General features: G+C 44.2%; 2 protein-coding genes and 1 pseudogene across 2 annotated transcripts; 1 reads left to right on the top strand and 2 right to left on the bottom strand.

Annotated features, from left to right (window-relative positions):
- Nucleotides 1-662: 662 nt before the first annotated feature.
- On the bottom strand, nucleotides 663-8,828 carry LOC140222052 (uncharacterized). Its single transcript, XM_072292145.1, has 6 exons — nucleotides 8,390-8,828; nucleotides 7,155-7,468; nucleotides 6,903-7,052; nucleotides 6,686-6,815; nucleotides 4,544-6,282; nucleotides 663-4,419 (listed from the first exon to the last, which is right to left on the bottom strand). The coding sequence occupies exon 6, from the start codon at nucleotides 4,408-4,410 to the stop codon at nucleotides 1,882-1,884; it is 2,529 nt and encodes an 842-aa protein (XP_072148246.1). The 5' UTR covers nucleotides 4,411-4,419; nucleotides 4,544-6,282; nucleotides 6,686-6,815; nucleotides 6,903-7,052; nucleotides 7,155-7,468; nucleotides 8,390-8,828; the 3' UTR covers nucleotides 663-1,881.
- A 557-nt stretch (nucleotides 8,829-9,385) lies between these two features.
- Nucleotides 9,386-12,233, bottom strand: LOC117844166 (3-ketoacyl-CoA synthase 12-like; annotated as a pseudogene).
- Nucleotides 12,234-13,204: 971 nt separating this feature from the next.
- Nucleotides 13,205-14,026, top strand: LOC117844167 (protein FAR1-RELATED SEQUENCE 5-like). The gene has a single exon (XM_034724930.2). It carries the CDS (start codon nucleotides 13,205-13,207, stop codon nucleotides 14,024-14,026), a length of 822 nt encoding a protein of 273 aa, XP_034580821.2.
- The last annotated feature ends 9,380 nt before the right edge of the window (nucleotides 14,027-23,406 follow it).

The following is a 23,406-nucleotide window of genomic DNA, read 5'->3' as shown; positions in this document are numbered from 1 at the left end:
AGACTTCAATCATCTTCCCAATACTCTTCACTATCACTTTGACCCTCTTCGACTTGAATTGGGTTGTTATCATTATGCGCCTACAAAGGGTTGATCTGTGCCAGCAATATCTTCGTATGTTCTTGCAACTGTGCGGTTCTTTGTCATACAATATCTTGCATTTTCTCTTTGTAACTATTCTAGCACTTTTCTCTTTTTCACTACTTCTTTCAACATAGCTTGGTATTTGTGTTTTTCTCCCTCTGGGTCATCTTGTTGTGGCGCCTTTGCCTTCGCTATGGCTTGTGCTCTTGTTTGGATGTTGGATGTGGACTGTGCATCTCTGAACCTCTTCAACAATCTTGCTTCGATTTGCTTGAAAGCCGCCACGTCTTCGTCTTCCACTCCAGCATCGGTCAGGTCAGCGATGTCTTCGGCTTCAACTTTGTCTTCACTTTGTCTTCGCACCCGCCTAGAACTTGGTACGATGTCCAGGGGATTCGTTGCTGCTGCTGACGGGTCATCAGCAACATTTTGTGTATTGGTGTTTTTTGCTTTCTTGTTCAGCGTCATTGAGGTTAAAGGAACGAAGCACGGTGGGTGCAAAAACTGTTGGGGTAAAAACCGTTCCCCAACTGGGGCCAACTAGTTTCCAAACTAAGGTCACAAGAAAGACAAAGAACTGAGAAAATGACTTCGGGAGAGGTTAGAAAATCTCCCCCTTTATCGTAACGTATCAGTTTGCATTCCTCTCGGTCCCATTTTATATGACCGTAATATTTACACTTTACAGCACAACTCACCCCTTTTAGCTTTGTGCGAAGCATATTCGAGGGTATTACAGTAACATTACACCACTTTAGTCACACCCTTTTACAACTCATCACTTTATATCTAAGCTCGAGTGGGCCATCTATCCGAAGATGCGTTCATCACTTCGCTCCCCATCGGAATCGCGAGTGGTCTCCCGAGCCACCACCACCAGCCATTGACTTCGCTTGTCACAAGCTGCCCTCGTTCATGCGTCCTTATCCACCACGAAGCCGCTGTGGCGCCTCATCCGCGACGTTGTCCGAGCGCGTGCAGTTTCACTTCGCGACAACCATCGTTCGGTACGCGAAGTCACCTCTTCGCGCCAACTCTCCATTCCTGCAAATATGAGATCACCACACTTCACCACATTATGTCATCTGCTCATAAAGTCCTGGAATGAGGAGGCTCCGAAGTCCTTTTCCCTAACAGTCCCAATTATTATTGGGAAAAAGGAAAGTTAAAAGGAAGACTGCTGGAGCACTATTTCCTTATCAACTCTCCCAATGTGGTAGTTGGATTGGGGAAAGGGAAGCTGCTGGAGATGCTCTAAGTGGTAGTATGTAAAAAGACTTATGTATTATCAGTCTGCCTCTTCTACGATTGATATTCCCGTTTTAAGAGTTGTATGTGGTCACTTACGAGCAGGTATATCACAAAAGATGAAGAGGGAACCGCCCAGCTTTAATCGTTGCACAAACTTCAGATGTTCTCTGTATGTTAGTGAAATATTTTAGTCATAAGTTTCTTGCATGGAAGGAATGGATCAATTTTCGAAATGCACAGAATCAGGGAACAAGCTCTCACGGTGGATACCCTCTAGGGTTGCTATCTTGCTATCTCTTTGATCAGGGGCGGGCGCTGGATTTGGACTATGGGTATTCAAAATTGAAGATGGCAAGAAAAAAAATGACAGACTAAATTATAGTTTTATAGCACATAATAATTAAGTGGTAGCAGCATCATTGATTAATAAAATTTATCAGAAATTGAAATTGTCCAGCTACTAATGATCAACATATCAAAGTGGCAACATGTGAAATAAATAGAGGCTAAAACAATAAAATGGTAACAAAGATTACAACTTACAAGCTATAGGACAACTTTCCATTCTGCAATGCTTTGAAAATGAGCGATGATGTCTTTATCCTTAGCTTGCATGAAGAATTCCCTTTCAATCAATGTGACCAAGCAACCATTCAAATATTTCTGCCCCATCTTACTTCTTCTCTTGTTCTTTATCAAATTCATTATAGAAAAGACCCTCTCAACACCAGCAGTTGCAACAGGGAGAACAAGCACCAATTTGAGAAGTTTATAAACAATGTCATACCGAGAAACCTTTCCTTCTTTAACTAGCATCATAGACAACTCTGCTAGACTTCTCAAATTTTTGAAGTTTTCATCATTTCTGACATCATTGATATAGTGGTGCAACTGAAAATGAAGCTGGTTTATTTCTTGAAATTCAAAGTCATGTGGATAGAACCCAGCAAGCTTAACCAAGTTCTCAACATTAAAAGCAGAAAAGGAATTAGCTGGACTGAATGATGCCATGCATCTAAGTAGCTCTGTATTTACCTCATCAAACCTATTATTGAGCTCTTGAACTTGTCTATCAATGACACCCAAAAACATATCAGCATGAAACCGGTGATAATTAATGGCACCTCTGTAGAACTGCCTTGATCTTTGCATAGGAATATACTTCCCATTCATGTCAACAACTTTAACATTGTGCTTCTCACAAAAAGAAGTGACCTTGGTAAGAAATTCTTGCCATCCAGAATCTTGTCTCAAAACATCCAGTTCTACCTTTGTGAACTCCAGAAGATCCATTGCATTTACAATATCTTGCTCCCTCTTTTGCAAAGCATTGCACAAGTCATTAGTGTATCCAAATATTTCATTCATCAAGTGTAGCAGGAAAACAAACTCAAAGGACTTAAATACTGTGAGCATAGTTTGAGCCCCATTAGCCTCAGCCCCTTTACTTTCATTCCCAATCCTAAAGAGAACTTTCTTGATTGAAGGATACAAGAACATAACATGCATTACTGTTCTGTAGTGAGATCCCCATCGTGTATCACCTGGCCTTGCTAAGCCTATCTCTTGATTCAATCCTTGCCCGGTTTCAATTTCACCCAATTTCAATGCTTCAATCATGTATTCAGCTTGAGCAATGCGAAGCATACGGATCTTTTTACAAGACATCCCTAGAACATTCAACAAATAAGCAAGTTGCCCAAAGAACCAATCACAATCAGTATTCTCCTTAGCAACCGCTACAAGTGTTAGTTGAAGTTGATGGGCGAAGCAATGAACATAATAAGCAGAAGGGGACTCATCCATAATTAGTTTCTTCAAACCATTAACATGACCCTTCATATTACTAGCTGCATCATACCCTTGACCACGTACCTTGGATAGGGGCAATTGATATTTCATAAGCAAGGACTGAATTGCTTCTTTAAGAGTCAATGATGTAGTATCTTCAACTTGGACAAGACCTAGAAACCGCTCAACTGGTTCTCCTTTTTTATTGACAAAACGTAAACAAAGAGCCAATTGTTCCAGTAGGTATGCATCACTTGACTCATCAGCAAGAATTGCAAAACACTCATCACCAAGTTCGTCTATGATAAATTTGGTTGTTTCATGAGCACAAGCATCAATGAGTTGTTTCTGGATCTTGTGATCTATCATCTGACAGTTTTGTGATGCATTCTCTAGTACCACCAGATTAACCTCTTCAAAGTTTCCTGCTAGCCATGCTAAAAGTTCCCGAAAATTCCCCTTGTTGAGTGAATCCTTTGTTTCATCATGACCCCTAAAAGCCAACCCTTGACGCAACAGAAATCTTATGCACTTAAGTGACCATGTCAAGCGAGCCAGATACTTAGCCTTGAATTGTGAAGTGTTTGATGCAACAGATTCACGGATTGATGCCTTAGGTCTCGTGAACAATCTATATTTCTCTTCAGCTTCACTATGAGCACTATCGATAGCACCAACATGCCTATGAATTCTCCTTTTCATATTCCAATTTCTAAACCCTTCAACAACAAAAGCATCTCCACCAGGAAATTTGCAGCTATCTTTGAACAAATAGCAAACAAAGCAAAATGCAGCATCTTTATCCACACTGTACTCAATCCACTTAAATTCAGCAAACCACTTATGTTGGAAGCGGCGCATACCTCCACAATCATGTTGCGGAAAAGCATCCCTCTTCATCTTTGGTTGACATGGCCCCAATGCAATGTATGCCCTTCTAACTGAATCTTGGTCATTGACATCATAGCTTGAGATCGGAGCCCTCAATCCAGGATCATGCTCAATGCCATAATCATTCTTGTCTTCATCACTAGAATCATCTTCTTCCACGGGTATGGATTCACCAATTCCTGTTGTACCGTCATTTGGTGGCTGATTAGATCTCACAGGTTCAGGTGGTACCGTGCTTGTTTCACTACCACTTTGTCCTTGGAATAACACTACTTGCATTTGACTTTCATTGCAAGATTGATTAACATTCTCCGGTTCAGGTTGTCTCTTCTCTGCAGCAGCCCTTGCCATGAAAATCCTCAAATCAGTAGCGGCACTACCCTTCCTCTTCATGGTTCAAACCTAAAAGTTACACAATTTCAAGTTATCAGATATTTACAATTTCACATTGAACTAAATTTGTGAGCATCTACATTTTGCAAGTTGATGTGCTATTCCAATCTGACAAACAATTGAAAATGATTACCTCAATTTCACCAACAATTGGGGGCAGAAAATTTCACCAGTAGGTCACCGCGTGGTCGCCGGGTCGGACGGCGGCCTACGCCACCGCCTGCTCACCGGCCGCCGGCCCGCCGAGGAGCCACCGGCCCGGCCGCCGCTCCTGGCTCCCTGCGTGGCTGGCTGCGTGCGCCGTGCAGGCGTGAGGCGCGCGCCAGGCGCCGAGCAGGCTGCCGCCGCGCCGCCGAGGCGCACCGCGCCTCCGCCCCGGCGCCTCCCCAGCCGCCTCCGGCTCGCTGCTCCGGCTCCGTGCGCCTGTGCGCCGCGCACACGGCGCACCGCGCCGGCCGCCGCCCCTCCAGCCGCCACGCCGCCGCTTGGCCGCCACCACCGGAGTGCCGCCGTCGTGAACGCCTGAACGGTGAACCCTAGCCGGCGGCTGGTGACTGGTGCGTGCGACTGTGCGTGAGGCGTGGGGGGGAGGGGCCGGGATGGGGCACTCGAGTGGGCGGATGGGCCGGATGGCCGGGATGGGCCAGTTGGCCAGTTGGGCCAGAGAGCGAAGTTGGCCTCCGGTGGGCCTTTTTGAGTGAAATATGTGTGCTACTTCTATATTTTTGTTTTTTCCATACATATACCTAAAATACACTATATATATGAATTTTTTTTACAAAAATAATGGGTATTCAATTGAATACCATTGAATCTAAGTGGGCCCGCCCCTGTCTTTGATAAAGCCGGAAGTTATCATTAGCATCATTATAGCAATCTAACTTCAATCTGATTTATGGTGGAGGATACTAGAGTATTGCAAAGAAATTGAGGCATATGCTTTCGTGTTCAATCATGTCATAAAAAACATATGTAGGAATAATTCATGTTTTTATATGCTGGATCGTGAGACATTAACAATAATAGATGAATTCAATCAATATACTGTTACTGCCGGACTATTGAAACATGGACATCAATAACGAACTGTAACCATAATATACACTTTTTTTTTACTTTTCAGAACTACTCCCTCCGTCCAAAAAACAAGTTATTTTACAATTCAAAACTTATCTAAAAAAAATAAGTCATTATACTCAATTTGGTAGGTGTGCATGCAGACATGCAACAGTCAATTATGGCTTGTTTTTTTGGGATGGAGTGAGTATTTAGTATTAACAATTAGTGGTAGTAGACAGTTTCAAATCATCTAAAAAATGTTTTTTCACTTGAGTCGGTATTGAAGCATTTAAAAGTATCTTAATATTTTTTATATTTCTTAACTAGAATTCACGAGCATGCTTGCATCATTAGTAACTCCATTCAAGAGCTAAAATTGTATGCATATACACACCACCTACTGACACAGATATCCATGCATCTCCAGATATCGATCCGGCGACCTCCCATCCTAGATCACCCTACCTTTTATTTCAAGAGCGTCCTCTGTTCACTTCCATCACAAGCCTAATATACACAAATAATGAGGAAGAGTAGTAACCAGCAAAACTCAGCTCAAAAGTTGCTGATGAACTTGCTGATTTCTCTGTACGTTAGCGAAATCTTAGCCATGATGAAAAGAAGTCAGCAGCCAAAATGATGAAGCCGAAGATGCAGCTACAAATGACCAAGAAATGAATGCCAGATAACCGAAATCTTGTATCGGCTGCATGGGAGTTGTGGGTACGTCGTGCACAAGGTGAAGTCTCTCTACAAATAAATGGTCACAGCAGCGGATGCAGAAGCAGTCGCCATTGATAGGATGGCTGTCAGCTGCAACAAACACACCCACACATCTCAATAATGTTCCATGGTTTATTTCGTTTGCTAGTTCTTATGGCACGGTTGCAGAAGGAAAGGTGTAAAGCAATATGATATTTCGTTATTGGGAATAATCTTGTTCCAAATTAAAGGATATTTGAAGAATTCTAGCTGACAACACGAACTCCATTTTGAGTACCATGCTCTTGGAAAACTTTGAATGTAGGAGCCTAAACAATCCAACAGGACATTGAGTACAGTTTTTCAAGAACTCTATAGAAAAGGATATGAACTTCTGCTTAGAGGCCTATATGCTTTTGGAAAATTTTGACTTAGGTGCCTACCATCATTTTAATCCATTTTCTCTGAACTCATTGTGGAATACATACATGCACAAAAGAAATAATTTTCTTACCCAGTCAAAAGTAACAACCATGAGTACACCAGGTTCGTTGAGATGACGCTTTGTCCTCAAACAGTGTATACCAACGCAAAGCAGCACGAAACTCCAAAGAAATTGCATTTCCATGGAAATTTGCAAGGCCCTGAAAGAAAGAAAACGAGACCCAAATTAAAGAATCATGTCTTTACCTCCTAAAATCAAAGAAGCTAGCAATTTTTTTTGGCATCACCGGAAGGCGGTGAAGTCATCGTGATCGGGTGCAGAGATCAAGGCAGCGTATGAGGCAGCAGCGAACATGCATCGCGACACCCTCAGCGCCAGGCCACTCCAGGTCCCTGGGCTCCCCACCACATTCTTCATCTTGCTCGCTAGACGCTAGCTGGGGAGGAGTGGAGAATGGAGTGAGATGTGAGGGGAGATGGGGAGAAGCCGGGGAAGACCAATGGGGAAGAGCAACTATGAACGAGCAAGTATTGCTGACCTTTTCGGATCAGTTGCCGATGAACCAGACAATCAGCAGGGTGCAGTGGATCAAGGAGGACGAGCTCGATGGTGATGGTGGAGGAGCACGGAGAGGAGCAGGGGATGAAGAGAAGAGGCTCGCCTGGTGTGAAGTGGAGCAGAGATGGCTTCCTTTGACGGGAACTGCAGCTGGCTGAGACGAGACGTGGTGTAGGCGTGCAGCACCAACCGATATGCCACGGCCCACGGGTATGGAAGGCCGCACACGCCAGCGCATGCATGTGAAACCGTTCTCACGCCAATGTGAGCATAGCATTTATTTCTTCCTTGTTCCTGAAAATTTTCAAACAAAGCTTGGTCATAGTCATCAGATAGATTACATGGAAATAAGAAGCAGGATGTGGCCTGTTTTGCAGAGCTACAGAGGAATACAATGGGCAACATGAAGAAAGGGACGTGAATTTTGATCATCATTTGTGGATGTACTGTACTATACTCCTGGCATCATGGAGTTTACACTAATATGTAGGGTCTGACTTTTTTGCTTAAATATAATCACGTACATGATCAACTGATGATTATGCTAGGTGCTCAGTGATTATGCACTTGTACTGGTACCTAATATGCAACAGAACTATATGGCTGGGGTTTTGTTTTTGTATTTTGATGAACTTTAAAAGAAGTGAGGAAGTGAATCTTGATGTTTTTTTTTGTTTTATGACAATATCATTATCAATCTGTTAGCACGTGCTAGCTAAATGGTTAGCCAAAGAAAAGGTTATACCAATGTCTTGCCTTTATCTGGTTACTGATACAGAGTAAAGATGGACTGCTACGTTCAACTTGTACGTATTTAATCAGCATCCGTAGGCAGTGGCAGAGCTGGCTGAAAATTTTAGGTGGGGCAGACTTGCACGTCGAACATAAGTGCAACAAAAAAAAGACGGCATTCGCATGCGACATTTATATTGAAATCACAACAGTAGAATCACCAAATGCAAATAAATGACAGATACGACGGTTTAAGATGTCATAACACAATTATTTTTTAAGTAAACATATATGACATAATCATTAACACATACTCTACTAACACAAGAACTAATCATGTCTATTCTTGGTGGCCTAGGCAAGTCTATTGTCCAATTCTTGCTAGCTTGAAATGTATACACAAATACAGCATAGTACCACAGTGAGTACATGAAGAGATGCTAAGAATTCCAATTGAATTGAGAGATGAACACTTGATTTTACCTTTTTGTTACCATCTTCTTCTTACCAATTGCAAGACAGGCAATTGAGGGCGCCTCACCCTCGCCCAACGCCGATGCCGGCTGTTCCTTCTCCTCGGCATCAGCCGCTACCGGGGCCGCTCCTCGTCCTTGGCCGTGCCCAGCAGCGTCTACGCCGTGGCCACGGCCGCCGCCGGCGTCGCTCCCCTGCTCACCCACCTCCTCTACCATGAGAGCCGAGAGTGCCTCCTTGCTCCCCCGCGGTGGCAGGCCGGCGGCCAGGGACACCAGCAAGCTGCACCAGCAATCGCCGACCAGGCCGGCGCTGGGGAAGTCGGACAGCGCGCGGCACTGCGGCGGCTAGGGTTCTTGCCGAGAGCTCGGGACGGGCAGAAGGAGCGGTCGCGGCCGCACGCCGCACGGCGATTCGGCGAAGAGAAGGTTAGCCGGTCAGGTGGTGCTAGGGCCAAAGGGTGTTGCGCTGGGATGGGCCAAAGTTAATTGGGCTGTCCACTTGGACCATTCACCACTGGCCCAGAACGGCCTATTTCTTATCTCCTTCCTCCTCCGGCAACCAGAACAACAAACGCCGCCGTCAGCCCGCCTCCGACCTCCGGATCCAAGCTCCGGCTGCCTAAAACTCCATGGGGAGTGGGGTTCTCCTCCGCCGGTAGCTGCGGCAGCTGCCCCACCCTGCTGTAGGGAGAGCACCGCCTCTGTCCGTAGGTAGAAGGATGTGGGTGGTTTCGAATCATGCCCTTTAAAATTTGCTTCACAAACATATTCACTCGTCTCCGGGTATCTGCATTCAAAGATTTAGAGCAAATTTTAAGAGCTTCCTTTAATTATCCCTAATACTATTAAGAGGGAAATAGGAAAAAAACGCTTCCTCCAACAGCTCCCTCAAATGCATAGAAAAAATATGGCGATGCCATCCGACGCCTCGGCACCCCACATATTTCCGCACGGCCTCTCCTCCCCAGTCGCCCCCTCGCTAGTCCTTTCCCACGCGCGTGATCTATTTCCGTGTTTTTCTTTCCTCGCGTATGCCAGTTCGTGGGTTGCGGGCTTGCGGCAAGCTGTGCGGTGGCGGCGCAAGAAACCTGCAGATGCAACCACCACCGATGTGCACGTGCACGAGGCAGCAGAGCTTCATCTTGGCACGGCCGCGGCGCGCCGGGTTTTTGGTGATCAAGACGGCCGCATCGCCGCTGCGGATCAGGCAGTTGGCGAGCATCGTGGACTTGTCAGTGCTGGAGTACCAGTTGGGCGCGATGGACATCGGCGGGACCACGAGCGCTAGCACGCGCGGCCGAGTGTGGAGCGCGTTCCGGGCGAGGTCCAGAGCGATGAGCCCAGCGTTGCACCCCATCCCGGCAAGGTTGTACGCTGCGACATCCTCGCGCAGGCCGTAGCGGCACACGATCCGCGACGCCAGCGATGGCACCGGGGAGAGCATGGAGACGTTGCAAACTTGAGCACGTCGACGTCGCGGGGCGCGATGCCGGCCAGAGTGAAGAGCTCGCTGACGGCGTCATCAAGGAAGGCATCCATCTTGTCGAGTGCGTCCTGCAGGGTGGGCGAGTCCGCGCGGCCCTCGAGGATGCTACGCGGGGCGTAGGTCTCCTCGCCGATGCCGGAGCGGACGATGACGACGAGGAGGAAGTGGTAGTCGGGGAGGCCTAGCCACTTGTTGCGTTGGATCACGTGGCCGGCCAGCTCGATGGAGATCTAGCGGGTGTCGCAGGGCTTGTGGCAAACATAGTCAAGGAGGTAGCACTATGACTGCCGGTGGTGCACGCGGCCGTCTAGGCCAGGTAGGCTAGAGAGTGTGCCAGGAGGAGCACCGTGAGAAGAGAAAAGAGCTAATAAGCTGCTTACTAATTAGAAGCACGGTTCGCTGACGGATTTTGCTCGATCGATCTTCAATTCTAGATACTTTACTAGCTAATAAACTGCTTACTAATTAGAAGCACGGTTCGCTGCGCGCCTCCTCTCGCGGCGGCAAAAGAATGAGGCGCAGGGAGAGGTGCAATTGGCGGCAGCGGGCAGCGGCGCTTGGAGCGCGACAGAGTCAAACAAATCGTGAGGGGAGTTGATGCCGACCCAACTGAGGGGTCACATGTGCTGACGTGGTTGGATTTGAAGTATTAGGGAGTTTATTGTTGGAGATCTGCTGTGAGGTGTCATAATTTTGGGGAAAGAAATTTTTAGTAGAGCTCCCAATAAAACCCTGTTTGATCCACCTATCTAAACTTTAGTCAGCTAGAAACATATTTCTAGCTGGTTAAAATTCAGCTAGCTAAACTTTAGCAAAGGATGTTTGGATCTACTAGTTCAATGCTAGTCATTACCATACTACCCTCCTTCCTCTCATCTTATCTTCTCTTTTATCCTCCCCTCCTCTCCTCCTCCCAGAGAATCCGCTTGCAGCACGCCGGCGAGAGACGGTTGCTGCAAGGTGGGCGCGCCAGCGATGACCCCAGTGCGGTGTCCGGCCCGCGGTGCCCCCCTGCATGGGAGCGACGTGGCGGCCCCCATGAGGAAGCGGCGAGTAGCGGCCCGGACCCGTCTCCGCGTGGGAGCAGCGGCCCCACAGTGGCAGAGGCGCCACGTCTCCCAGCGGTGGAGGAGGCGATGCGGGCAGTGGAGGCACAATGAGGGAGGGGGCGCGCCGCGGGCATCGGCAGGTCGCCGCATGGAAGAAGACTTGCCGGAGGGCGTGCTGACGCATGGGAATGGCGGTAGGGGCGGACGCAGGGAGCGGTGGTGCGGCGGGCGAGCTCCCACCGGTCGGGGAGAGGCGGCGCTGGAAGTCACAGGCCCCCTCCCCCCACATCCCCGGCGAGGGGGAGCTCCCACCGCGGGAGCGGCGACGCGGCAGGCGAGCTCCAACCGTGGGGAGCGGGCGGCACGGCGGACAAGCTACTCTACCGGGGCACGGCATCCAGGCGCCGGCATCGCCATCCTCCTCCGCTACCGGAGCTCCTTCTGGATCGGGATGAGGAGAGAGAGAGGTGGGAGTGCAGGCCGCACATAGGACTGAGGGGTATTTTGATTTTTATTGGTTTAGGCAGTTTTAGTTGGGTTCAACCAGCTAAAGAATTCTTTAACCAGCTAAAGTTTAGCTAGGGCTTTTTTTGGATCTTTAGCCGTTAAATTTAGCTACCTAAAGTTTAGCTGGTGGATCTAAACAGGGCCTAAATAATTTTGGGGAAAAAAATTTTAGGAGACTCTTGGAGTTGCTGCCCATAATTGTATTAACCAAACTGACATTGCGATTACCAAATCTAAGCAGGTTCACATAATTTTTTTTTGCCAAGGTGGTTCTTATGTCTCTTTTTTAGCAATTAGCAAAACAAAGCCTTTGTAGGTATGGAGCTGCTAGCGCCCGAATGTCCGTTCGGACGCTTCCATCGGATGCACGCGCAGCCCTCCGATTGGGAGCCGCCTAGAAAAATTTTGTGAGACACGAGCGGCTCCAGCGCGTCGTCTTGTTCGCCCGGCTCGGCGAGGGGCGTGCTTCAGGCGGTGACGCGGCACCCCCAGATCCATCGTCGGGGAGTGAAGATGTCGCATCTCCTCCAAAGAATAGAATTCGCCCCTCCAGATGAACCACATGCAGACCACTTGCCCCCCAATTGTTGCAAGGAATCCTACAGATCCTGTGATGATACCCCTCACCACCCGCTCAGGTATCTCGAGCAGCGTTCATGGGGGCTTGGCTTCCGCATCAAGGGTCCAAATTCGCCATTGTGCAGATGTTGTGAGGGGCGCAATTGCTTCGATGGTGAACACGTCGTCTGGCTCCGCAGGGTAGGTTAGATTTCGGCTAAAATTTGGATTACGGGCTTCTGGTTCACCATGGGTGTTCATGATGTTGGGTTTTTTGTTGATTTTACAAGGTTTTTTTATCCTTAGGCTTTACACAGTTGAAGTAAATCATGTTCGCACGATCGAAACATCTTATACTATCATTTGCAACATCTGAATAAACCTTTTGCAACATGGAATCGACAGGTTGGTTATTCGAAGCTGCCGTCCCAGATTGCAGCAACATCAAGCAACAACAGCGGTGCTGCAATAGAGGTGAGCAAAATGTGCTAGGAAAAATTGAAGCACATGACCATTATTCTGAAAATTATGTTTCGAACATCAATTTCACTTGTTCCTGTAACGTTAGCTGCAACTTTGATATACAAGGTCATGGGGCGTTGGTTCCTGTTGCAAGCGTGTCAACAAACTCTACTGAGTATGCGCAAGTAGAGGTTGGTTTATATGAGGTCTACCATGAGGATGAAGTGTTGTATGCTCACAGCCGATTGTGCCATGTGTTGGGATGGAATTTGACACAATACAAGAAGCAAGAAGGGTGTACAATGACTATGCTTTGAAGATGGGTTTTAGCATCAGAGTGGCATCTTCAAGAAATAGAAATGTCACAAAAGGACTGATCAGAAAAGAGTGGGAATGTTCTCATGCTAGGAAGGCCACTCATGATGGAGCAGATGATGGAGAGGAGGAAACCACATCAGCAAGCATATCAACGAATGACACTGCAACACTAGGGGGATCAAAGAAGAGAGCAGCAACAGCTGTGCTGACCACAGCAACAAGGAAGCACAACACCATCAAAAAATTGGGCTGTAAAGCTCATGTGGCAGTTGGCTTGAGAAATGGGAAGTGGAGAGTCCTTGTAATGCAACCTGACCATACTCATCCCATGGTGAAGGCGATCGGCGTGAGAAAACAACTGAGGTCCCATCGAAGCATCTCGTGGGCTGATTATAAGCTGCTAAAAACACTACACCATAGAAACATTAGCACAACACAAATCATGGGGGTGCTTGCTGATTTCCATGGTGGACTTGGCAACCTTACTTTCAGCAGCAAGGATGTTTCGAACATGAGGACGCACTTGAGAGGTGATCTCAACTTCAGGGATTTGGATGCAACATTAGAGTATTTTCAAAAGCAGCAAGCTGAGAGTCCTTGCTTCTATTATGCACCAATGATTGATGCTAATAATGTTGTTAGAGGATTGTTTTGGGTGGATGGCAAGACTAGAGAGCTGTACAAGACTTTTGGTGATTGCATTTTCTTTGACACAACATATTGCACCAACAGATATGACATGCCATTTGAACCAATCGTTGGGATAAATAACCATTTGCAGAGCATACTTCTTAGATGTGCATTGTTGCCAGATGAGACAATAGAAATATTTGTTTGGGTGCTAGAAAGGTTGAAGGGAGCGATGGGTGGGCGTGAACCATCAAACATAATAACAGACCAGGATAAAGCAATGAAAGCAGCGATAGCGATAGTGTTCCCTAACGCAACACACAGATGTTGCCAATGGCATGTGCTGAGCAAGGCGAATGATAAGCTTGCTTGGCTTATTAGTGAGGAAGAAGACTTTGCCAAGGAGTTTGAAAACTGTGTGAACTGGACTGAAACACCTGAAGGATTCAAGATGTTGTGGGCAAGGAAAGAGGAAAAATACCACTTGCAAGAAAATGAATTCTTTGAAAGTATGTCCGCTACAAGGAGGATGTGGGCACCTCCATTCTTCAGACGGTACTTTTTCCCCTTCACAGGCACGACAGGGAGGTTGGAAAGCATGAATTCATTGTTCAAGAAGGTTGTTCACCCTTAGGACTTAGTGTTGCAATTTGTTACACATTATGATTACATCATGGACACCAGGGCTGAAAGAGAGAATAAGGAGTGTTGCAAGGGGGAGATTTCGGATCCACCACTATGGGGAGGTATGCTTTCGAGAAGCAAGCTGCTGCATTCTACAATGGTGAAGCCTTTGGTAAATTTTAGGAGTTGTTGCGTGATTCAACAAGATTCAAGGTAGGGGTTGTGGCTGGTGATGACCAGGGTTGGTCCATGCAAATTGTGCACCCAAATTCAACAAGAGTCCGCACGGTCACTGTTGATAAAGATGCAACATCGTATACATGCTCATGCAACATGTTCGACCGGGATGGCCTCTTGTGTCCACACATACTGAAAGTCTTCACAAATAGGGATGTTAAAAAAATTCTGGAGAAGTATCTACTTAGAAGATGGTCAAAGGAAGTGACGATAAGGATACCAGAACGCCTCTCGGGTGCTAAACCAACATTTGGTGTCCCAACCACAAACAAGCTAAGGTATAATGCATTGTGCAGAAAAATGATGTCACTAGCAGCTGAAGGTTGTTTGGGTCCTGAAAAGTACACCATTGTTTCAGCTGGGATCAATCAATTGGTAGAAGCAGTCAGGGCAGCAAGGGGTTCGCAAGGAATGCAACAAGATGAAGTTCGAGCTTGTGTAGCGTCCAAAGTTGCAACAGGTCAACAGTCCCAAACTCCTGCTGTCATGGTAAAGAATCCACCAAGAACAAACTGTAAGGGGCGTCCAAGGAGAAGGTAGAAATATTGAAGTCGATAGTGGTGCAAACTAAGGAGAAAGCAATGAAAAAGAAGGGTAAAGGAAAGAAGCCACCATAAAAAAACCCACCATGCTCATATTGCTTTGAAGATGGTCGTAGTGTACAGACTTGCGCGTACATGGCCAAGGCGGAGGCACTCGCCAAGGAGCTAAAGCAAACTGAGCTGAACCTCTGATTTTCATTATTTTTATTTTTTACATGCGCACTTTTGTTGCATGCGCACTTTTGTGGTGTTTCAAATGTTGTCAACACATGTTGCGAAAAAAGAAATGGCATGACAACATTAATGCAACATGGTTTAGTAAAGTTTGCAATATAAATATTACAATACGGCAACATTAATAAAAAATAATGTAGTGTAACATTTGTTAAACTCATTTTGCAGATATAGAACACGCAAGGGCCATGAAATAAAAAGGATTTATAACATATGTTGCAAAAGCACTTTTGTGGTGTTTCATGTGTTGTTAATGCATGTTGCGAAAAAGAAAAGAAATGACAACATTTATGCAACATGGTAAAGCAGAATTGCAACATATAAAATGCACTGCGGCAACATATAAAACTATAATGTGGTGCAACAATTGTTGAACACATTTGCATATAGAAATGGATTTAGTAAACAGATATAGAACACTCAAATGTCGTGAAAAATGGGATATATAACATGACAAACATGCAATTGGGGTTGCAACATTTGAATAAATTGTTCGAGATAAGGGCATATCCATAACGCAACATTGTATCCCACATAACCGAATACTCCAAACCTTCACATTTTAAAGTTGATAGTTATAGACTCCATGATCCAATACTACTAACTAGACATAGAGCTAAACTCCTATGACAACGACACATGTCGTTACTGGTTGCAATAATTTTCAACAAACTCGCTTGTCTGGATCTCTTTAGTTAGAGAAAGTAGGAGGATCCCTGCAGCTAATTTCTTGTAATTGCCAATCATGTGCTAAAAAAACGAAAAAGATGGAAGCCAAATTAGGTAGCCAAACAAGAATTAGGTAGCCAAATTGCAAAGAAATACCGGCTGAAATGTTGTGTCCATCTTCTTCTCATTCCATGACTCCATGTATAGCATTGTGTATAACCCACAATCATGCCTAAAACCAACGGAATCGGGTAATCAGGAAACATAGTGAGGAAAGATGAAAAACTGCATGAATAATTTTTTATTTAACCACATGAATGATGTAAAACTTACAAAGTTTTTTGTTGCAGGTAGTCCGTGGGATATTTCCAGTCAAACAGAGAGACATCTTTGTTTAGGACCCCATCTTGTATACATGCTTTTGGAAAATTGTTAACCTAAGGATAGAATGAAATGGTACGTTCATCTAATACTATTGCAACATCTGAAATCACCAGGTGTCATATTGCTAATCAATTATTGAAACATCTCAAAATGAAAAAGGCTAACTATATGTTACAACTTTCAACCTCTACAGTTTTGCAACATCTCAAATCACCAGGTGCCACATTGCTAATCAATTATTGAAACATCCCAAAATGGAAAAAGGTTAATCGTATGTTACAACTTACAACCTCTACAGTTTTGCAACATCTCAAATAAGCAGGTGCCACATTGATAATCAATTATTCAAACATCTCAAATGAAAAGCCACTAGCAATAGAGGGTAAAATGATTAAAAAAGACAAGCACATTTGAGAGTACTGACCACATTCTTGGCAGAAACAAAACATATCGTATCCTTTGATGCACCGAGAGAATTGAACCATCAAATTTGCTTTAGAAACATGTTCACACTGACAAGTACCCAATGGCCTTCTTCGACAACAGGGAAAAATAACTACAAAATATTTAGAGGACATGCATTCAGGAAGAGCGCGCCTATGGAAAATACTTTACATGTAGATAAGAAAAAGATGGAATAAAAGGCAGCTTGGTTATGCAACACAGTACCAGATCCATTTTGGAGAGATTCCAAGTCTTGTTCAACCTTGTCAAGGCTGTGTTTAAGCTGTCTTGTATGAAATTTTCAGGTTCAATTTTTAGCTTGTTCTTGAAAAAAAGTTACAAAACTATGAAAATGACTGCTGGCGTATATGGAGGTAATAAAAAGTATTTGCAAAATAGATTTCAAATCTTACAGTGAGTACAGTTGAGAAAGCAAATTTCTTCACAATGTTGTTGTCCTTCTCACGCAATTCAGCTTCTTCAATGTTAAATTGATAAGTCCGTAAGGCCATCACCTTGTTATTAATTTCCCCCCTTTGCTTGAATGATTTATAGAACCCATCATAAGTTACATGGAAGCTAGGGATTTGAACAAAGGGTGGGCTGGGAAAAAAGAGATAAGGACATGATGTAACATGAAGGGAAGAAGTACTATTACTTGAAATATTTAACTAGTACTACTGAAACATGTAGAACATTAAGAAGCAACATTGAAAAGAGAGATAAGGACATGATGTAACATGAAGGGAAGAAGTACTATTTGTTGAAACATTTAACTAGTACTGCTGAAACATGTAGAACAGTAAGCAGCAACATTGAAAGGAGAGATAAGGACATGATGTAACATGAAGGGAAGAAGTACTATCTGTTGAAACATTTAACTAATACTACTGAAACATGTAGAACAGTAAGTAGCAACATTAAATTTTTTATCAGAATCTAAAGATAACAGAAATAAAAAGGAGCTCCCATTTGTTGTTGCACATCATTCATCGCATTTGAATTCTTTGGCACTTTCTTCAATATCCTTTTGCTAAGATATTTGTTATATGCCATGATAATTTCTTCATCTAATTTCATTCTCTTCAGCTTCTTTCCTGGGTTCAAATTAATAGCAGCCCTCTTCCTTCTGTTTTTCTTGTCATATGTACTTGACCTAGGCTTCTTCACATCGGTCTCATCAATGGTGAGATCAGCTGGAAAAAAAAGAATTACAATTACTCAAATATGTGTAAGAAAAGAAGATTGAAAATGGAGACACAAAGAGGTAAAAAGGAGGTCACCCTTAGTAGTTGCTGCTAGTGGGGTCAAGTAATCTGTTTCAATTCCTTGGCTGACAAAGAGATCAAATGAAGGGATGTCGTCAAGATAACTTGAATCGTCACTTCTCTTGTCAACAGGTGAACCAGCACCGCTGGTGGGGGCTCCAGACGGTCCTGTAGTGCTAGTTGATGCATCTATTGTGGCAGCGGCAGTAGAGGTTGGACCATCTGAACCACCAGCACACATGGATGGCGTTGCTGCATCACCATCGGTGGTGGATGTCCCTGCTGTTGGAGGTATGCCCTAGAGGCAATCATAGAGATGATGATATCTGATTGTATCCATGATTTGTATATTGTGTTCATTGAATATCCATTAAAGGCTACTTGAATTGATCTGCAATTATGTGAATTGTATGTGGAACTCTTTACTTGTATGGTGATTCTAAAAGTTGTCCCTAGTCGGAGTTCATGTGTGGACACACATGAATATTAGACTAGTACATGTATTAGTTGATGACTATATTTCACAAGTCATGGACATAGAGATGTCAAACTAATAATGTAGGCATATGTAGAGACATGTGCTAGGACTGACCCAACACGAGAAGTAGTTCTCTCTTTACACAACATGTATGCTTTGTCCTTAGACCTGAGATTGTCACATGTACTCAAGATGTGGATCGACTTACTTACCGTAACAGGGTAGTTGAAAATGTAGCTTTCGGGTTTGTCAGGAAGCATGATGTGAGGCATGGTCAATCAAGATGGGACTTGCTCCTCTCTGATTAAGAGTGATATCTCTGGACCCCTCGAGTGATCGGATCCGAAAATGCATGGCCATGCTACGTACGGTTAAGAGTTAACCTATAGAGGGATTCCGAATCACAGGATCGAGAAAGAGCGGTCGGCTTGAAGCTAGACCAAATATCGTGAGGCAAAGGGAATAGCATGTACATGATGTTGTGATGGTTCGTATGATATGATCTTCGTGTGCGTATAGGAGTTGGCACGTCTTGCTAGAGGCCGATACCGACTATTGGGCTGAGTAGGACTACTCAGGCCATGTCTATACGTATCCGAACCCATAGGGTCACACACTTAAGGGGCTAGAAGCCCAATTCGGATATGATCTGAGTTGGATCAGGTTTAGAAGTACTAATGGGCCTCGGATCCAGAGGCCCGTCAGGAACCTCTATAAATAGAGGGGTGGGGCGCCCTAGGGTTTCATCCCTTTTGGCCGAAAGCACATCTGTCGCACCTCCTACGCCCTCGCCCTGTTGCAACTCAGGGATCTAGCAGTCCGGCTTGCGGCGCTTCCTCCCTGCATGTGTGGATACCTTGGAGGTGTTGCACCTGCAGCACTTTGATGAGCCACAACGAGCCGCCGACGAGCCACGACGAGCCCACGACGAGCCGCGACACGAGGATGACCTTGCTGCACGTGGACGAGCTGCTGAGGAGCTGCTCGACATCGATGTGATTGATTATGTGTTTAACTACGCTGATCGACTTCACTGCCCCGACGCGATTCTACATCTTCCGCACCGGTGCGTCGAGTGGTAATCCCGTGATCCATATACGGCAGCTTTCCTGATTTACACGGTAGAAAAATTTTATTTTGCGCTAGCGTAGCCTACCTCGTATCCCTACACCAACTCCCCACCATCATTCCTGGCCATGTTCGCTAGATCTGCCATCTTAGCCAACATTTCAATGTGACACCTCCTCCAGATAGCCATGACCTGATCTTTAATTTGCACGTTGATTGTTGTAGAGACAACATCAGCAAGCTAAAGAACATCCTGCTCCATAAGTTTACTATAGTGAGCAGCAATATTTTGATACTCGAGAGGGGTCTATTTTTTAGAATTATAAAAAAATAAAAAGAGTGTTAGGACATTGCAACAAGATGGGATGTAACTTAACATGAAAAAAAATAGAAAGTTGGCATGCAACATTAGAAGAATGTGTGCTGAAACATTGGTGTAACAATGCTGAAACATATTACACTTTGAGAAACAGATGTATTTTTCTGCAACACCTATATGTTGATTATGAAACATTAAAGAACTACTACAACAACATACATTTAAATGAATCCAAAAATATAGGTGCAGAATTTATCAAGAAAAAACTACCATGATTTCCTGCAACACCTATATTATAATGTGCAACATTAAAGAACTACTAAAGCAACATTAAATATTTTGAAACAATGAAGGAATTGCAACAGAGATTTTTTTGAGATGAAAACAAGACGAAACTGAAAATGAAACATGATTTTTAACCTGATCTAAAGGATTGCTTGATGAAGGTGGTTGGTGCAGCCAATCATCAAGAGAGCTGACGGCAGGGATTTCTTCCTCGGTGGCAGCAGGGGTAGGGGCTTCCTTAGTGGCAGCAGGGGCAGGGAGTTCCTCAGCAGCAACAGGGGCATGGACTTCCTCGCCATAAGGAGTACGGGAGAAGTCATGAAACTAATCATGAAAACAAGCATGAAATAAAAATTGAGAACTGACAACAAAACAATAAAAAGCACATAAATAAAGGAAGAGAGAGGATGAAAAGAACATACGGGGAGCTTTCCAAATGAATTGCCCAATGCAAACATGTTCTTATCAACTGCCAAAAAAAATCAAAGTCTACGTTTTAAACATTGCAGATGCGAGGCAGGTTGTAATTTATTTGATGCCCTCCTCGATCGGTTGGCAAATCCAGATGGTCTATGTAAGAAATCTATTTTTTGGAAAAAGAATAAGATCATAGAATTAATAAATGGGCAAGAATACGTGAAGATACACCGAAAAATTGTTGACCTAAGGATAGAACAATATGGTACATTCATTAATTTGTTTGCAACACCTTTTCATCTAATACTATTGCAACATCTCAAATCACCAGGTGCCACATTGCTAATCAATTATTGAAACATCCCAAAATGAAAAAAGGTTAACAGTATGTTACAACTTACAACCTCTACAGTTTTGCAACATCTCAAATCACCAAGTGCCACATTAATAATCAATTATTGAAACATCTCAAAATGGAAAGATTAAATGTATGTTACAACTTACAACCTCTACAGTTTTGCAACATCTGAAATCACCACCAGGTGCCACATTGCTAATCAATTATTGAAACATCTCAAAATGAAAAGGTTAACTGTATGTTACAACTTACAACCTCTACAGTTTTGCAACATCTCAAATCAGCAGGTGCCACATTGATAATCAATTATTGAAACATCTCAAAATGAAAAGCCACTAGCAAAAGAGGGTAAAATGATTAAAAAGACAAGCATGTTTGAATAACCATACAGCTAGAATGATGAGGCAAGATCCCATCTGGTGGTCTTTCTCAAGCCTATCAGGTGTGAATTTATGATACTTCTTGACTTCATTCATGAGCTCCTCTAACACATGCCCGGCTTAGTCAAAGCTGTTGATTTCAGAAATGTCAACTAGACTATGAAGATATTTAAGGCTGATATAGTTGGTGGTTCCGGGATTGAAGATAGTGCCTAAAGCCAATAGAAAGAAAGCCCTCACAAAAGAGTCCCTATCCTTGCTATATTGCACAATTTCTTTGCACTTTGCAATCTATGCTCTTTCATCGTCCTTGTACACTTCTCTAAGCTTCTTGACCTCTTCTGAATCACCAGATAGCCTTAAGGGGATGCTGTTGTCTTGCAGCCAAAGAATCTTGCAAATAAGGTCACGTTTGAATACAATGACCTTGTTTCTGTATCTGAATTCACGGAGCAAAGGGTCCACATGTTTAAGAATCCATTTGACAAGCTTCACAGGCACAGAAAACTTAGACAAAGACAATAGGGCACCAAAGCCTGCATTGTTGATCCACTGCTTCTGCTCATCCTCAACACTAGGTAGAAGATCGCGAATTCTGTAAACTGAGAACCTAGTCTTGAAGTGCTCCTCATCTTTTGCTTAAGTGCACCTTACCTACAAACAAAAATAAAAAACAAAGCATCAACAATAGCATGAGAAAAGTGGAAAAGACAACATGGATGATTGAAACATGAAAATTTTGCAAGATAAACATAAACATGAAAATTTAATGTTTCAGAATCTAAAATATCCTTTGCAACATCTCAAATCACTAGGTGCCACATTGATAATCAATTATTGAAACATCTAAAAATGAAAAGGTTAACTGTATGTTACAACTTACAACCTCTACACTTTTACAACATCTTAAATCACCAGGTGCACATTGATAATCAATTATTGAAACATGTCAAAAATAAAAAGTTAGTGAAACAAGTACAAATAAATGAGTTGACTAATTGCAACATTTTCAGAGATATTTCCTAACATATCAAAAGAATTGTTGCACATTACACATTAAACTTCTAACGGATGCATCATGCATCAACTCATGGCCAGATACAAAGTCTTCTAACGAATGAATCCTAAACCCTAACCGGAACGAAATCCTAAGGCTATACCGTAACAAATATGCGAAGGAAGATGAAATCACTCACTGCTTAGCCTCGCACGCATGTTGTCCTTGGCTTGAATATCATCGGGGGCCCGATTCACCTCGGGGTGTCTTCCACCGGGGTAGCCAAATCACCGGGGTCTTCCGCTTGATCCAAATCGCGGGTCACCGGGAGCAGGCGGCATGACCGCGTGCACAAGGATACGCCATGGTCGTTGCTTGGCTCGCCGCCGGTGGCCTCCGCTAGCGTCCTTCCCACCGGCCGCGGCGTCCCCATCGCCGGCGATGCGTCAGGTGGAGAGCGATAGAAAGAGAAGGCAATGCGTTAGAGGAAGGAGGAGTGGGGGAAGAAATGAACTAAAGGGAAACCTGTGACTGTAGCTGTCGGATCAAACGGATGGTGGATGGCGCGTCCGGACGGGTGGGTATGGCATCAGACGCCCTAATGGTAGCATTACCGTTGTAGGTATCATCGACCCCTGGGCCTACAATTTGGTCGAGACATAGTTTAGTGTTCTCTCTATTGATCAGTTCCCTAAGGAACCAAGTCCTACAACTATTCCTGAGTTTTCAGTTCCATTCATTTATATATATTTTTCTAATATTTTTTTTGTTTCCTATGTTCCAAAGTTCCAATTATCCACATAGTAGTGATGGTACGGTAGAATTGGAAGAATCAACAACCTCCATCTAGCTCATCCACCGAACTGCCCATGGCAGTCATTTCACAGCTGCCAGGTGCAGTTGTTTTCATGGCCACAGACCTTTGTTGATAAATTGCCATGGGTCTCTTTTCAAAAGAAAAAATGCCATGGGTCTATAAGAACAGTACATGTGCAAATTTTCCCACGTGATGAACTGATCGCTAGCTGAGCATCCCCATGTTTGCATATACATATATGCATCCAACTTTTGGCGAAAGTGTCTGCCCATGCAGTTGCAATATTTTCCCTACTGCTAAAACTTTCATGCTAGGAAAATGTTTTGTGAGGGCCATGTTCCTTATTCTACTACTGAAGCATTCTGAACAAGGTTGGGACATGGAGGATGTGTAATCTTAATGTTGTGAAGTGATCATCTGACTACCTTGGAACCGAAACATTGGGCCGGGTTAAACCTGTTCTATATTGTGTTGTTATTTTGCGGCAAGCTAT

Source organism: Setaria viridis, chromosome 2, assembly GCF_005286985.2.
Source record: "Setaria viridis chromosome 2, Setaria_viridis_v4.0, whole genome shotgun sequence".
Classification (NCBI taxonomy): domain Eukaryota; kingdom Viridiplantae; phylum Streptophyta; class Magnoliopsida; order Poales; family Poaceae; genus Setaria; species Setaria viridis.
Note: the sequence above shows the minus strand (reverse complement) of the source record. Positions and strands in the feature narration are given on the sequence as shown.

Bases quoted from the DNA above. Each gene is read 5' to 3' on its own strand.
- LOC140222052 (XM_072292145.1), bottom strand. From the start codon at position 4,410: ATGAAGAGGAAGGGTAGTGCCGCTACTGATTTGAGGATTTTCATGGCA.
- LOC117844167 (XM_034724930.2), top strand. From the start codon at position 13,205: ATGGGGGTGCTTGCTGATTTCCATGGTGGACTTGGCAACCTTACTTTC.